The 13,876-nt window shown below is 37.6% G+C and overlaps 2 protein-coding genes across 4 annotated transcripts; both read right to left on the reverse strand.

Annotated features, from left to right (window-relative positions):
- Positions 1–307: 307 nt before the first annotated feature.
- On the reverse strand, positions 308–5,122 carry zgc:172067 (S-adenosylmethionine-dependent methyltransferase domain-containing protein). Of its 3 annotated transcripts, XM_034694218.1 has the most exons (6): positions 5,068–5,122; positions 4,570–4,685; positions 3,998–4,124; positions 1,920–2,065; positions 1,701–1,818; positions 308–983 (listed from the first exon to the last, which is right to left on the reverse strand). In XM_034694218.1, the coding sequence occupies exons 2-6, from the start codon at positions 4,645–4,647 to the stop codon at positions 586–588; spliced, it is 867 nt and encodes a 288-aa protein (XP_034550109.1). In that variant the 5' UTR covers positions 4,648–4,685; positions 5,068–5,122; the 3' UTR covers positions 308–585. The 3 variants fall into 3 exon arrangements, with proteins under 3 accessions (XP_034550109.1, XP_034550110.1, XP_034550111.1); XM_034694219.1 differs by lacking the exon at positions 4,570–4,685 and having other exon boundaries at positions 5,068–5,113; XM_034694220.1 differs by lacking the exons at positions 3,998–4,124; positions 4,570–4,685; positions 5,068–5,122 and adding an exon at positions 2,883–2,958 and having other exon boundaries at positions 309–983.
- A 3,617-nt stretch (positions 5,123–8,739) lies between these two features.
- LOC117820471 (probable inactive protein kinase DDB_G0270444) lies at positions 8,740–13,876 on the reverse strand. The gene is made up of 6 exons (XM_034694250.1): positions 13,764–13,876; positions 11,380–12,624; positions 9,717–9,805; positions 9,458–9,598; positions 9,165–9,273; positions 8,740–9,029 (listed from the first exon to the last, which is right to left on the reverse strand). The coding sequence occupies exons 1-6, from the start codon at positions 13,798–13,800 to the stop codon at positions 8,959–8,961; spliced, it is 1,692 nt and encodes a 563-aa protein (XP_034550141.1). The 5' UTR covers positions 13,801–13,876; the 3' UTR covers positions 8,740–8,958.

The following is a 13,876-nucleotide window of genomic DNA, read 5'->3' on the forward strand; positions in this document are numbered from 1 at the left end:
TGTTTTAGCTGTATGGTTCATAATTGACTCTTTGTGTTTATGTTATGTTTATTTATTTGCACAATTAAAAGAAAATACACACAAAAAAAGAGCAAAGATATATAATATACTGTGCAGGAAGAGGCAGAAAACTCAGAGAGCTTATTTGAAGCCTCCACCCAAATAGTGTTCTAATATCAAAAATTAATTAAAAAAATACAAACTATTTGCTCAATAGCAAAAGCATAGCACCTTGGTGAAAGGTTTAGGAATTAATGAGACAAATTTCAGAGATTATGGAGAATGTTTAAGGTATTTTAATTTATTTTTGAAAACAAAATTGTTAAGCAGAAGTTTGAAAAGTAAAGAAAAAGCGATAAAAACAACAACTTTACAAAAAACATACTGGCAAATAAATTGGCTTCTGAAAATGGAAATCTGAGTAGCTTTGTTTCTGCTGCTACCTTGATAACACAGTGCTGTAGTCGTATGTAGTGTAAACACGCTTCAAAACAAGAATTTTCTCACTACTAATTTAAATCAGCAGATAAAAAATTAAATCTGTCTTTTTTTATTTAAACACAGAACCTCTCAGGATCTCTTCTGTCACTCCTTGGCCGTTGCCTTGTAGATCCTTACCTCCTCCTGTGGGAGCTCAGTGAGCAGGGAGGTGTTGAAGCTGCTCTGAAAGCCCTCTATGAACCTCAAGTCTGACTGGAACCGGATCTTGTTGGCCCACAGCAACGTCGTACGACTTCCTGGTCTGCAGAAGTGACGCATGGTTCCTAGCAGTTCTTCTAGGCAGTCATGGGGATAGACCACATCGGCTGCCAGGACGTAGTCAAACTGGTTGGATGTGTGGGGAAAGTCCCGCTCTAGGTCCTGGCCCCAGGTGAGCCCAGCCACCCGAGGGGTGTAGCGAGATCGACCCTTGGTGTTTCGCAGGAGGTTGAAGGTCAGGTTAGACAAGATGTCAGGAAGGTCTGTGGCAGTCACCCAGGCGCCTGGGGATGAAACCAGGCATTTCAAATTCATTTGGGGTTCAGGGGAAGAGTCTTAGCTCTTTCAGGGAGTGACATGAAATGGGTTTTATAAATGTATGTTCCCCACAGAATGACTTCTACACACTGAAGTGAGGCTTTCAATCAATTATAATTCACAAGAAATGGTTTTCAAAACGGCTAGCATTCTACTTTGTTGTTTTACTGTAGTTGTCTAATAAAAGCAGCAGAGCAGTAAAGTGAAAACTGTTTGAAAAGCTGTTATATTTCAGAGATATCAGAATGGCACCAGAGTTTTCCAAGCCTGATGAATGGGAAAAAAAGAATCTTCACATCTGTCCAGTGGCTCTGTTTTTCAAGATACTGTCTGTGCAACTCCTCGTCTGCTTGCAATGCAAAAATGCTAGTGTGGGTGGAAAGTCATGCTCCTCATACAATGAACTCAAGTGTTTATGACCCTCTGATAATTCCTTGAGTTCCAACGAGAGACCAAGATTTGTATATTGCAAGTAAGAAGCTCAACAACTTTTAGTACATCATGATTATAACTAGTTTGTAGCTTCAGTAACTACAACTAACTGCTACTGCATGCAGGGGAACTACAGTTGTCAAAAGTGTGTCCTAAGATATTCAATAGATTAGAAATTCACTGGTAATACCAACTGGCTACTTGTTACTTATTACTTCACACAATGTTGAACTTCAATATCATGGACATACCCAGCAGACTGGCCACTATAGAGAGCAGACCAGTCCCAGCTCCTATCTCCAGCACTGCTTTGTCCATTAGGTTCACTTGTTGCTGGTTATTCTCCAGAAACTGGCACATTGCTATCGCCTGCAAAATATTGTATGAAATATAACATTATGTCATTCTTGTCATACAACCAGATTCAGAGACTTTTTTTTTTACATATACACATCAGTGTCGAGACGTACCCCAGGCCAGATCAGAGCCCCATAGGTATCCACTGACTCGCGGATGCTGATGTCATGACCAGCAAAACAAAATGACTCCTTCCCCAGAGTGTAGTAAAAATTTGGCTTCCAGATGTTCCTCCGGTCCATAGCCTCTCCTGCCATCACTGTACGTCAGTTAGAGAGGGTGTTAAATGAAGAGTCAATGACAGTTCTGCTGTGTGAAACCACTCATCAGGGTCACAAGCAAGCTGCAACCTCCGGTCTCAAACTATGAAGCCCATGTGGAAGTGTTATAAACTGCAATTCATCAAGAATCCGCTTGAGGCTGGCTGCAAAAACACCGGAAACCACATAGACATGAATGGGAAAAAGACGATCTTTGCAGCATTAATAAACATGTTAACAGCTTGGTTAAAAAAACGGCTTGGCTCTACGTAGCTAATTTCTCTATCGGCACACACTGTACGTGGGGTGAATTTTTTTCTAACACGACGGTTCAGAAGATATTCAGATTCCGAGTTTTTGCCCAAATAAGGACATGACTGACTTGACTCCCGGTCGGTAACACATAGCTGTTGGCTAAGAGGCTCAGACTCCGCCCCTTTACGTCACACTGCCTGGTTGAGTTCCGCATTTCCAATATGGCTGCCTCCGTCAATTGGCTTCAAAACAGCGCTCAGGAACAGATGGGTGACGTCACGGATACTACGTCCATATTTTATACAGTCTATGGTCACAAAAAGTTTGATAGAAAAAATCTGAACGGGGTAGAAAATATTTATTTGATAAGTTTCTAAAATAAAATAATCATTCTTAATCAAGCATTATTTTCCTTCTTTTCTTTTTCATATAGCAACTGGTTCAATTCCCGCCCGTGGCCCCTTTCCCGCAAGTCATTCCCCCACTCTCTCATCCAATTTTCTGCTCTATTCAAATAAAGGTGTAAAAGCCCCAAAATATAAAAAGAATTCTTACTCTTACCCTATTTGGAGATTTTTTTTACTCATTAAAAGCAATTCAGGTCTTATTTTCTGCTCATACTATCTTTAAATGAGACATTTGTCTGGACTTGTCAGGGGGTTGTGGCTTATATGAAGTCTAGGAGTAAGACAATAAGACTTGTTTAGTTTTTTAAGTTTTTGCAGGGTGTGCATACGTGGTAATTTCTGGCAAAGAGAACAACTCAACTCACGTGCTTTATGTTAACTGTCAAATGTGTCACTCACTTTAAATATTTGCTGCTGTGGAAACAGTAAAAAAAGTCTTTGTATTCAGTTTGCTGTCAGTAATCTGATGTGACACCTACCTACCCCCTTGAAGCGGCTACAGACATTAAAAATCACAATATAGAGAAGCTCATTGTTGTTGCTGATGGTCTGGTTTGCTTTTGTTGCTCATATAAAGGCATCACTGTTCATTTCAGTGTGTTTCATAACAACATTAAAACACCTTACAGGAGCTTTAAGTACCGAAGATTGTAAACAAACGTGTATGTATGCAGTGTATGCTTTGCTAGTTTACATTTCCCTATTTAGGTTTCCTTTTAAAATGAGCAAAAACATTAAAATATATATCACAAATAAACAAAAATGTGCCATCAATATGAATCTGTGTTGAAATAATCCATGTTAATCAAAAATTATTTGACTGACAACACTTTGGCTTCACTTTTCAATAATAAGTTGTCTGGCGTAGGACTGTGTTTTATATTTAGTGAGCTTGTTTATGATTTGTTTTGTTTGTGGCTTACTTTAAGCTCAGTAAAAGTTGGAAAGAATGGACTAGTTTTAGTCTGCTTGTCTGTTTGGCTGCCACTGAGCTTCAGTCTGGAGGCCAGAAACACAGCTGCTTAAACCCTGCAGTTAACATGCTGCACACAGTGATACAGGGGTTGGGGGCTCTCTAGTAGGTAAACATCATATTCAAAAGGTTCTACATGCAGTTTCATTTGATCAAAAAAAATAGCTATTGGAAGGATTTTAGAATCTGAATCTTAGGGATCTGAAAGTGATTCTTGTCTTCTCATTCCACTAAAAAGTGAAAAAAAAAATCTCAAAAATCAAAATGTGTTGCTCCTCAAAGGTAGTGAAACCTACCTGTATGTTTCTCTAGCTCCTCAGTCCTCCTCTCTGGTTTTGTCAGCAGGTCTTTCCTCTGCGTTCTTGTGGTCACAGATGTATCATCCTCAGTGACACCTCTAAACAAGGCAGGAGCGACTGTGGACTGTCAAATGTGAGAGACAGAGGCAGAGTAACAGATTTATGAAGTCTGACAGAGAGATAAACACAGCATGACCCCTCCCAGCACATAAACATCAACTCTTGATATTACCATATTTTTCTTGTTTATTTCTGTTCTTAATGTGACTTCAAAATTATGTCCAGCATTTGATTTCATGCTGAATGTTTCACAGCAACCAGAATATCTTCTCCCTTTACCTGACATGTAAACATTTGAGAATGCATGTATTCACACTGTGGCTCTGTGCCTATGTATTTGCATATTTATGTTTATCTTGGCAGAACGGAGAGCAGATCTACAGTATATGAGATTTTTCTGAAATGTATGAGATGGATTTTTGCCACCTGGCATGCTCCACAAAGAACAGTGCTCATTTCAAACGCAACAGGAGGAAAGTCAACAGAAGGAAAGTAAGGGAAATACCTACCTCTTTTACCTTTAACACGCTTTTTAACCCTCTCCTTTCCCCTGATATTTCTCTCTCCCCCTCTCCTAGCCTCCTCATGTGAGAAACACAAATGTTCTGAGTTTAAGATGGATAGACTGCAACAAAAATAAAGGATCAGAAAGGTGAGATGTTTGGTGTAGCGTCTTAAATGTGTACACTGCTAAACTATTATGACAGCTTTATGAAACTTAATTGATTTGTGAGGGGTGCTGTAATGTAGAATTCACTTTATAAAAACACGTTTTTTTCTGTGTGTGATTCAAGCAGTATTTTTTATCTTCATTAAAGCTCCTATGGGGCACTTTCTGTTTGAGTCGATTTTAACGCCCCCCTGTGGACAGAGTGATACCTCTTGCATCGCTGCTTATCTTGTCCTGTACATGTTAACTAGTGTTTTCTGACAACAAATCTCATCTGCTTCTTTTTTTAAAGTCAAATGTATCCCAACTGGACTATTGTAATTCACTTTTCACCTACCTCAGTAAGTTGTCCCTCCATCATCTTCAATTAGTCCAGAGCGCCGCTGCAAGGCTGTTGACTAAGTCCAGCCGGACAACCCACATCACTCCGATTCTATCTTCCCTACATTGACTTCCAGTTAAATTTAGGATTCATTTTAAGTTTCTTGTTTTTGTGTATAGAGCTCTGCACGGTCAGGCTCCTGAATATATCCCCGACCTGCTCCACCCCTACCTCTATAGGTCAGTCAGGTCTTCTGATCAGGGCTTGCTGGTTGTCCCTGGAGCTCGTCTAAGAACAAAAGGTGACCGTGCTTTTGAAGTGGTGGCACCAACAATGTGGAACGCTCTTCCTGTAAATATTCGCTCAGCTGTCTCTGTTGTCACTTTCAAAAAACTCTTAAAGAAACATTTATTTAAACAGGCCTTTGACTCACCTTGTACAGACTCATTTTTTTATTCTGCTATTGTCTGTTTCTTTTACTGTTTTATGATTTCATTTTAATGTTTTATGATTTCATTTTAATTTGAATGTTTTTCCAGTGAAGCACTTTGTAATTCTATTGTATGAAAGGTGCTATACTAAATACAACTTACTTACTTACTTACTTACTTACTTACTTACTTACTCATAAATATTTGCTGTGAAAAAAATAAATTTTAAGTTTTGTTTGTCACCAAGCTGTCAATTAACTAGTCCGGCACTTACCCCCTCACAGCAGTCACAGGCATTTAATATTACAGTGTAGGAATTGTCAGTGTTTTTCATAATGGTCTAGTTTGATTTAATAGGCCATGAAGAGGCATCACAGTTAATTTCAGTCTTTTTCATAATCAGTGAAAACTCACCCACAGGAGCTTTAAAAAACAGCTAAAGTATAGATAACAAGACGAAAAGATCCATCCAGGAGACATAGATAAGATACTTACATAAAGACACAATATAAGAATATAAAAACATAGACTGAATCTAAGAGTCATATCATAAACCACCCCCTGCTGTTCTGAAATGTACCACCCCAATAACCATGAAAAATTACAACCCACGCCAGGCCCTCCAAATAACTGTAATACAGATCCCTTAATGTGGCAAGAGAAACATTTTCTGCATCAGTACAATACACACTTAGATTTAAATGTTTATGTGTTATCTCAAACATCCAGGTAACATATAGGAGCTGCAGAGGCTGTAGTGTCTGTATGTCTTCTTTACATCCAGATAAAAAAAAACCTCTATCAACATTATCGCACATTTATAGGTAAAGTCATGAACTGATGCTCACAAAGAATTTAAGTTCTGAGTTTTTAACAAGGAAACTTTAACTCAACAATCAGTCTGTTAGGTGTATCTAAACCTCCAGTCCATCCAGGACCCACTTTGACGAATCCACCTCACTCCGCATATGGAGTCCAGGCCTGATGGCTAATCTTGCATATCAGTGAACAGCCGTTCAGTCGTAAAGAGAGATCTACTTTGATGCCTCACATGTTGTTGACCATTAAAGCTGTTCACACTCACATATGATATGTTTTCATTACCTCACCTACCCTTTTAAATTACAGCAGCTTAGCGCCCATTAACTGATCCATTCACACATTCAGGCTGAGCATGCTGCTACTTCAAATCCTGCAGGGCCTCACATGTTGCTTTGTGTGACTGTGACTCATTTTCCACTGGCTACACAACCTCTCCCTGACCTTTGGATGTGAGGATGAGGATTATTAACTCTAAGTCGATGACTGGCAGCTCTTTATCCATCTATTTTAATTGCAGACCATTCTACATCCACCGCCAACTCATTTACCAATATTAATACTCAAATGATCTGATCCGACATGAGCTGTGGTTTGAGAAATACAGTTTTTGGCACATGCTAGTCAAGAAGATTGTCCATTGTTCGCTTACCAGGAACACAGACTTTTGTTGGATTTGAGAGCTCACTGTTGGGGTTGCATCTCCAATCTATTACTGGAGAGATATCTTTGAAATCCTGCTGTGCACCACAGAATCATATTTTTAGACTCTGTACAGTATTCTGTCCAGATCTGTTTAGTCATCATCAGGTGAGTTGATACTGTATGATGAAACAGATGAAGAATAAATGATTACATCAGTTGTTATTCTGGCATCAACTAAGTCAAGGGAATAAATCATTCATCAGCAGTGATTGATTCATGAAATGTCGAGCATTGGACTCATGTTGTTGAGATACTGATGCTCTGGAAATCCTCCAAACCTTGACTGATTATTAGAGTTGCTGTTTAGATGAGAATGACTCAGTGCTGTTTGGTGCCATCTGTCATTTAGAGTCATTCTCCAGCTACATGCAGCACACAGTTGTCTGCTGGCAGGCCTTTGTGTGAGTTTGAGCACTGAGGCTGTGAATCCCCTCGGCTGAGCCTCACAGCCTGGCTTACGAACACATGTGGATGCCACTGTATCAGTGCTCGGTCATAAACTCTGCAGTCCAGGCTGGACTCTGCACAGAAACAGACTCTACACATGATCTACTCCTCTGCCTTTTATTGTACACATGCACACACCAGCTTTACTTCATGCCAGGTACAGTTTATAGACAGACAGTTTAGATAAACAAGAAAAAAAGCTGTTTGCTCTTTACAGAGTTAGGAAAAATACAAGTTTTTACAAAAAAATTATGAACTTTGGGATATATTTACATTTTTAAAATGTTGTATTTGCATGTTAAAAAAGAATAAACATAAATTATGGAAGCTTATGTGTAACAAAATGAAAATGAAAAATCTAATTTGTAAATTAAATTGCATTAACAGAATTTTCTTAATATGTGCGCATTATTTGACTCATAAATTAAATTAATATTCAATAATCCTATTTGCATTTTAATTTTCATCATCAACAATAGTAAAAATTGAATTTTGAAAATTAAAATGCATTCAAAATTGAAAAGAAAAAAAAAGAAAATAACAAGAAAATTAAAAAGTAAATATCATTTTCTTTTTCATTTTAAAAATGTAAAATAACTAGCATTATTGAAGATGAAAATTAAAATGCAAATAGGATTATTGAATATGAATTTATTTATGAGTCAAATGATGCGCACATATTTTTAAAATTAAAAAAACACTTCTGTTAATGTAATTTAATTTGCAAATTTGCTTTTTCATTTTGATTTTGTTACATATATGCTTCCATAATAAATAACCATCATGATTTAGTATTCAGTTATCAGTGAGCATGAAATTTACCTAAAGCTCCTTTGAGGAACTTTTGGTTTTAGCTGACTTTGGTGCCCCCTGTGTTCAAAGCAGTATCTTTTATCTCTTTGCTGATTCTTTTTTAAACGATAGTAGTATTGCTTTAAATGAAAAACTTAACGCTACTTCATTTTCACAATGAAACATACGCTCATTAAGAATCTTCTATGTGGGAAATGTAATAAAAGAATATTTCTTCAGTGTGCAGTCCACCATTACTACTGGCATCTACCCCTGCCAATTGTCTAAAACCTTAAAAAATAACTATTTAGAAAAGTCTTCTAAATGGTTCCTCTTACAAAAAGTCTTGTTGGCTTTCTAAGATCATAAAGAGGCATTAATATTAATTTCATTATGTTTCATAAGGAACCAAAAAAACAATCCTTACAGGAGCTTTAAATTAGGTACACATTTGCTCACAAGGGCAATACTAACAACAAAATGAAGAACGAAATATCACAAATATTTTTTATTTTTTATACAGCATTTGGCTTCATTTTAAAACAATACAAAACCATAATAGAATAATATATACAACATTCTTGGAGGACCTGAGTTGATGAAGTATGGATCTTTACTGTAAGTCGTTGTTTGTTGTCCGCCCATTTCCTTCTAAGATGTGACTTCAACCTTAAAGCATCAGACTCTGATGAGACAAAAGCTCACTGTACTTTCACTGGAAAGGGAAAGAGCAGATAAAAGACTGAGGTTCCGAGCATGTGGAGCCACTGAACTTTCCTTTTCCTGAAAGTTAAACAGAAGGCAGATCAGAAACCCAGTCCAAGAGTGTTTAACAATCCTTAATTTTGCATTTTTTAAACATAGAAAATAAAATCAGTAAGTCTTTGGTACAAATTTGAAAAAAAGTCTGACTCTTACCAAGTGCTGCCATTTTCACACATTCCTCCTCTGCATTGTTACTGGGCTCCCCTGACAGCCAATCAGAATAGTCCCACTGGGATCCATCCAACCAGATAAAGCGACCAGTCTAGAGGAGAACAAAAGATTAATGAGGAAAAGGAAAAGTCCTTTATTTAGTTTATTCTGCAAATAAAAACGCAATCATAAAAAATAACCACTTTATTGAAATGATTAGTGATGGTTAAGTTATTATTTTACAACTTTAGATATATCTTTTAATTTCCCTATAATGTCTGACTGAAAAAACATACATCCAAATATCTCAGCCCTCCAATCCAGCTGTCAGTCAGAGTCCCGTTCTCCTGCAGCATCAACTCTATCACCTCTCTGTGGATGTTCTGACTCGTGACGGAGGCCAGGTGGCCACCAGGGAAACTGTCCTGGCAGTAGAACTGAAAAGAAATAGTGACAGATGGATTATGCAAATTGAGTCTTACAAAAGAAAGGCGACTTTATAGACTTTGAAGGCTTTATGGTGCATCTTTCAGATGATGGAGAACATATAAATACCTCAGCATCTGCTGCCCTTTTTTGCTCTTGGAAAAACAGGTAACAAGTTTCCCCCAGCAGAAGTCCAGAACAATAGCTCTGCCTGGTGGCTGTAAAGAAAAATTACAACATTTTCAATCATCTCTCTCTTCAAAAGATTCAGATGGTTCTTTTTTTTTCTTTAAACTAAACACACATGCAACCACAAACACCAGATAGCATCCAGATAGCAGGGAATGTTCTCACCACATTGGCTATAATTCACTATAAGTTTTGATAATGGTACAAGACAAGGTTTTGAGTGTAACATTCAAAGAACATCGTAAGAATGTTCATTAATTCAAATAATGTTCCTTTTTTTGTGAACTATCAATGAAAGAAGAACATTTTGTCTTTAACATTCAGAGTATGTTTTGATAATATTCTTTAGGTAACAGACAAGGTTTTGATTGAAATATTCAAAGAACATCTGAAGGATGTTTATTGATTTAAATAATGTTCCTTTTTTGAACTATTAATGGAAGAAGAACATTTTGTCTATATCATTCAGATGATGTTTTGATAATATTCTTTAGGTAAAAGATTACTGAATGTTTTCTATAAAATGTTCCCATAATGTTACTTAATAACAAAGAAGCAACATTCTCAAAGCAACATATAAAAAGTGTTTTCAGGATTTTTCTGAAATCAGAAAATATTTTGTTTAAGAACATTCTAGTGATATTTCATTAGCACAAAGAAAGAATGTTTTATCTTTAACAGTCAAAGGATGTTTTGATAACATTCTTTGGGTCAGAGATTAGAATGTTTGAAGAACATTAAGGCATAATATTCGAGCACTGTTCGAGCAAATTTTATGAAGGTTTTTAGAGAATGTTACTAGAGAACAATCTGTGAACACAGTAACATTCTCAGTAACATTAACAGAATGTTTTTAGAGCAAAAAATTGCTAGCTGGGCAGCTTTTCCTCTTCAATATCTAACCTCTATACTGGCCAAGAAAATATCACTTTAGCATGTGTTCAGTACAAATGATGGAGGACAGAATCCAGTCCTTGCACAGACTTTATTAAGTATTTATTGAAGTAAGGTTGAGCTCATATGAGGTTTTGACATCTGAAAATATATGCTAGTAGGGAAGCATTACATTAGCATCAACTCAACATAAGAAGTAACTGCAAAAAAACAAACAAAAAACAGTAGTCTTTCTCATCCCTACTTTTTAATGGACATTTACGTAGTCATATACCTTAACCCCCCCAAAAAAGTCTAGTATTTTTTGGTACTGGACTCAACCATGTCTTACCCCTCTCCATGACCAAGGCTGTCTGTTTCAACCTTAAGTGACTGCACCCTCTGGTGGCCCTAGTTAACACATCAGGATTGATGTCTTGATTTTAACACAAAGAAGCTGTCGTTTTTTTATTGATAGAATCAGGATTTTAAGACATTATCAGCATGATTATGTAGCCTGTAACCTAATCAGTAGGACCTGCATTAGAAAATTTGTTGTTTGAATAAAGACCTAGATCTAATACATTTTTTTCAAGGTTTTTGTTGTTTAATTTGGGAGTGAGAACTGTGTTGGGGATTTCATTGAGAGAACTCTCTTTTGTTGAGTAGGTTGAGAAGGAACAGTTAAAATAACTGCATTTTTGTGTATTATATTCTATCTAGACTTTACCTTGGTTGTCTTGTGCCAGTGAAAAGCTTCTCTGTTTAGACATCTCCTCCTTAAACTCACTTCCTGGTTCCTCCATCATCATATAGTCCGGCTCCTCTGCAGGAAAACCGTCATCCATCCCCATCCTCGCCTCTTCATTTGGGAAATATTCATCGAAAGGTTTCACTGGATCACCCATAAAGTCCAACAGTGGCCCTTCCTCCATATTTTCAGCACCTGGCATGGCATACTGGGGGGCCTCTTCCCCTTCCTCTGGCTCCAGCTCCATGATTGGTTCATCAAATAAAGCGTCACTCTCTTTTACAAACCCTTCCTCGTCTTGCACAGGTAGATTTTGAAATGCCGCTCTTGGGGAGTTTTCCTTTTCTGTCTGCTCTGCATCGCTCTGCTCTTTTTCAACCACTTTGTCATCATCCAGCGGTTCCAGCTCCATGAGAGGTTCCTCAAACATTTCAAATTGTCCCTCAAAGTCAGTGTGCTCTTCATCAGCCTCAAGACCTGCTTCTGTCTCTGGCAGGAGGTCCATTTGCACCCCAAACTCATCTTGAAGCTCATCCTCTGGCTCCACCTCCTCTTTAACCTCCTCCACCTCAACCGCTGGCTGTACTTGTTCCTCAGGTTCAGACATAACTTCTGGCTCCATCTTAACTTCTGGCCCCACCTCCTCTTTAACCTCCTCCACCTCAACCACTGGCTGTACTTGTACCTCAGGTTCAGACATAACTTCTGGCTCCATTTTAACTTCTGGCTCCACCTCCTCTTTAACTTCCTCCACCTCAACCGCTGGCTTTACTTGTACCTCAGGTTCAGACATAACTTCTGGCTCCATCTTAACTGCTGGCTCCACCTCAGCCTTTACCTCCTCCTTCATTGCTGCAGTTTTTTCTTGCTCCATCTCCACTTTTAGCTCCACCTTTGCTTCTTGCTCTGGTTTAACTTCTTGCTTTTCTTTCACCTGCTGCTCCATCTGAACTTCTGTAGTATCTTGACCCATTTCCTCCACCTTAACCTCTGGTTTCTCTTTTTTTACCTCTTTTTCCATCACACTCTGCTCCTCTTTCGCTGCCCCGGGAGCCATTTTCGCCTGCTCTTTCTTTTCTTCTTGTTTGACCTGAGGCAGAGGATCTTCCACGACCACGTGGCCCTGCACAGGAAGCCAGTCCCCCAGCACTGGTTTTTGGTCTTCTTTAACTAGGACAGGCTTTTGTGCCACATCAAGAGCAAACGGTGGCATTCCCAGAGCAACTGCAACGAGAAAACAAAAATTAGTTTCACCTCCCTGCATTTATTCAATAATGACACAGACATAAAAGAAGAAACCCCATCACTCCAACTGCTTTAGACCTGTGACACCCGGAGCACCTGTGAGGCCCAGAGCACCTGTAAGGCCCAGAGCACCTGTGAGGCCCAGAGCACCTGTGAGACCCAGAGCACCTGTGTCCTTTGAAGGTTTTTTGTGTCTCTCTGGGGTCATTTTGACCCTTTTTTTGAGGTCGTATCAGGTTTACCGTTGTTTTGTGCGCCTCTTTAAAGCAGTTTGGTATTTTTTGTGACAATTTTTTTTATATTTTTTAAAATAACTATGCACTAACTTTTCTTCACTTTGCATCTTTTTTTGTAGAGATTTAATCTTCCTTTATTATTATTATTATTATTATTATTATTATTATTATTATTATTATTATTATTATTATTATTATTATTATAATTATTATTATTATTTGTAGTAACACAAAATTTGGTCTTTTGGCTTTTTTGATACAAATTCTAAGAATCTCTTTAAATAATGTCTCTGGTCTACCTGAACTCTCAGTTCCATATTTGCATCAATTATTTAATCAATTAAGATTATCAAGAATCATCATGGTTTGTATTTGGTATAGAGGACAGCATTAATACAAAATTCATACCATGCAATTCATATTTTATTAAAAGACAGTTGCCAGAAATTTTCACATTATCTTTTAAAGTTCCCTTTTTTCCCAAATCATGTATGTATATTAGATATGTATATTGATATGCTATGTAAGAGAGCCCACTATTGATTTTGGACAATGTCAAATAATCAAGGGATAATGTTCAGACAGAGGCACAAGACCGGGACCCGATACAAACAGTTCAATTCAACTATCAAACACAAGTATGTTTTATGATGACACAGGCATGAAACTTTTAGTTAATTACACTTCCTTTAATAACTTGACATAACTCATACACTAAATGCTAGCTAAAAGGTGACTTCAATTTAAAAGTCGACTAGGAGCTGATTGGAAAAACAAGACCTTAATGCAAGACTTAACATTAAAAAAGATAGTAAGGAAAAGAGAAGCAGAAATCTTTATTTTGGAGAAAACACTTCAAAAGATCATACAGAAATGACTTACCTGTAAGGCTCAGTGAGAACAACAGCAGAGTCTTCATCTTGATCTTTTAGAAAAAATATCCTCAGTCTGAGTTCAGAAAGTGTACACGGTATAATCTGTGTCTTAGTATCACC

This window comes from Notolabrus celidotus, chromosome 10 (genome assembly GCF_009762535.1).
Source record: "Notolabrus celidotus isolate fNotCel1 chromosome 10, fNotCel1.pri, whole genome shotgun sequence".
Taxonomy (NCBI): Eukaryota; Metazoa; Chordata; class Actinopteri; order Labriformes; family Labridae; genus Notolabrus; species Notolabrus celidotus.

Coding starts and splice junctions, on each gene's coding strand:
- zgc:172067 (XM_034694218.1), bottom strand. CDS start 4,647: ATGAGGAGGCTAGGAGAGGGGGAGAGAGAAATATCAGGGGAAAGGAGA. Junction 4,125..4,569: donor GCGTGTTAAAGGTAAAAGAG/GTAGGTATTTCC, acceptor CACATTTGACAG/TCCACAGTCGCTCCTGCCTT. Junction 984..1,700: donor TATAGTGGCCAGTCTGCTGG/GTATGTCCATGA, acceptor TTTCATCCCCAG/GCGCCTGGGTGACTGCCACA.
- LOC117820471 (XM_034694250.1), bottom strand. CDS start 13,800: ATGAAGACTCTGCTGTTGTTCTCACTGAGCCTTACAG. Junction 9,274..9,457: donor GAGGGCTGAGATATTTGGAT/GTATGTTTTTTC, acceptor GTTCTCCTCTAG/ACTGGTCGCTTTATCTGGTT. Junction 9,030..9,164: donor TGTGAAAATGGCAGCACTTG/GTAAGAGTCAGA, acceptor TTTAACTTTCAG/GAAAAGGAAAGTTCAGTGGC.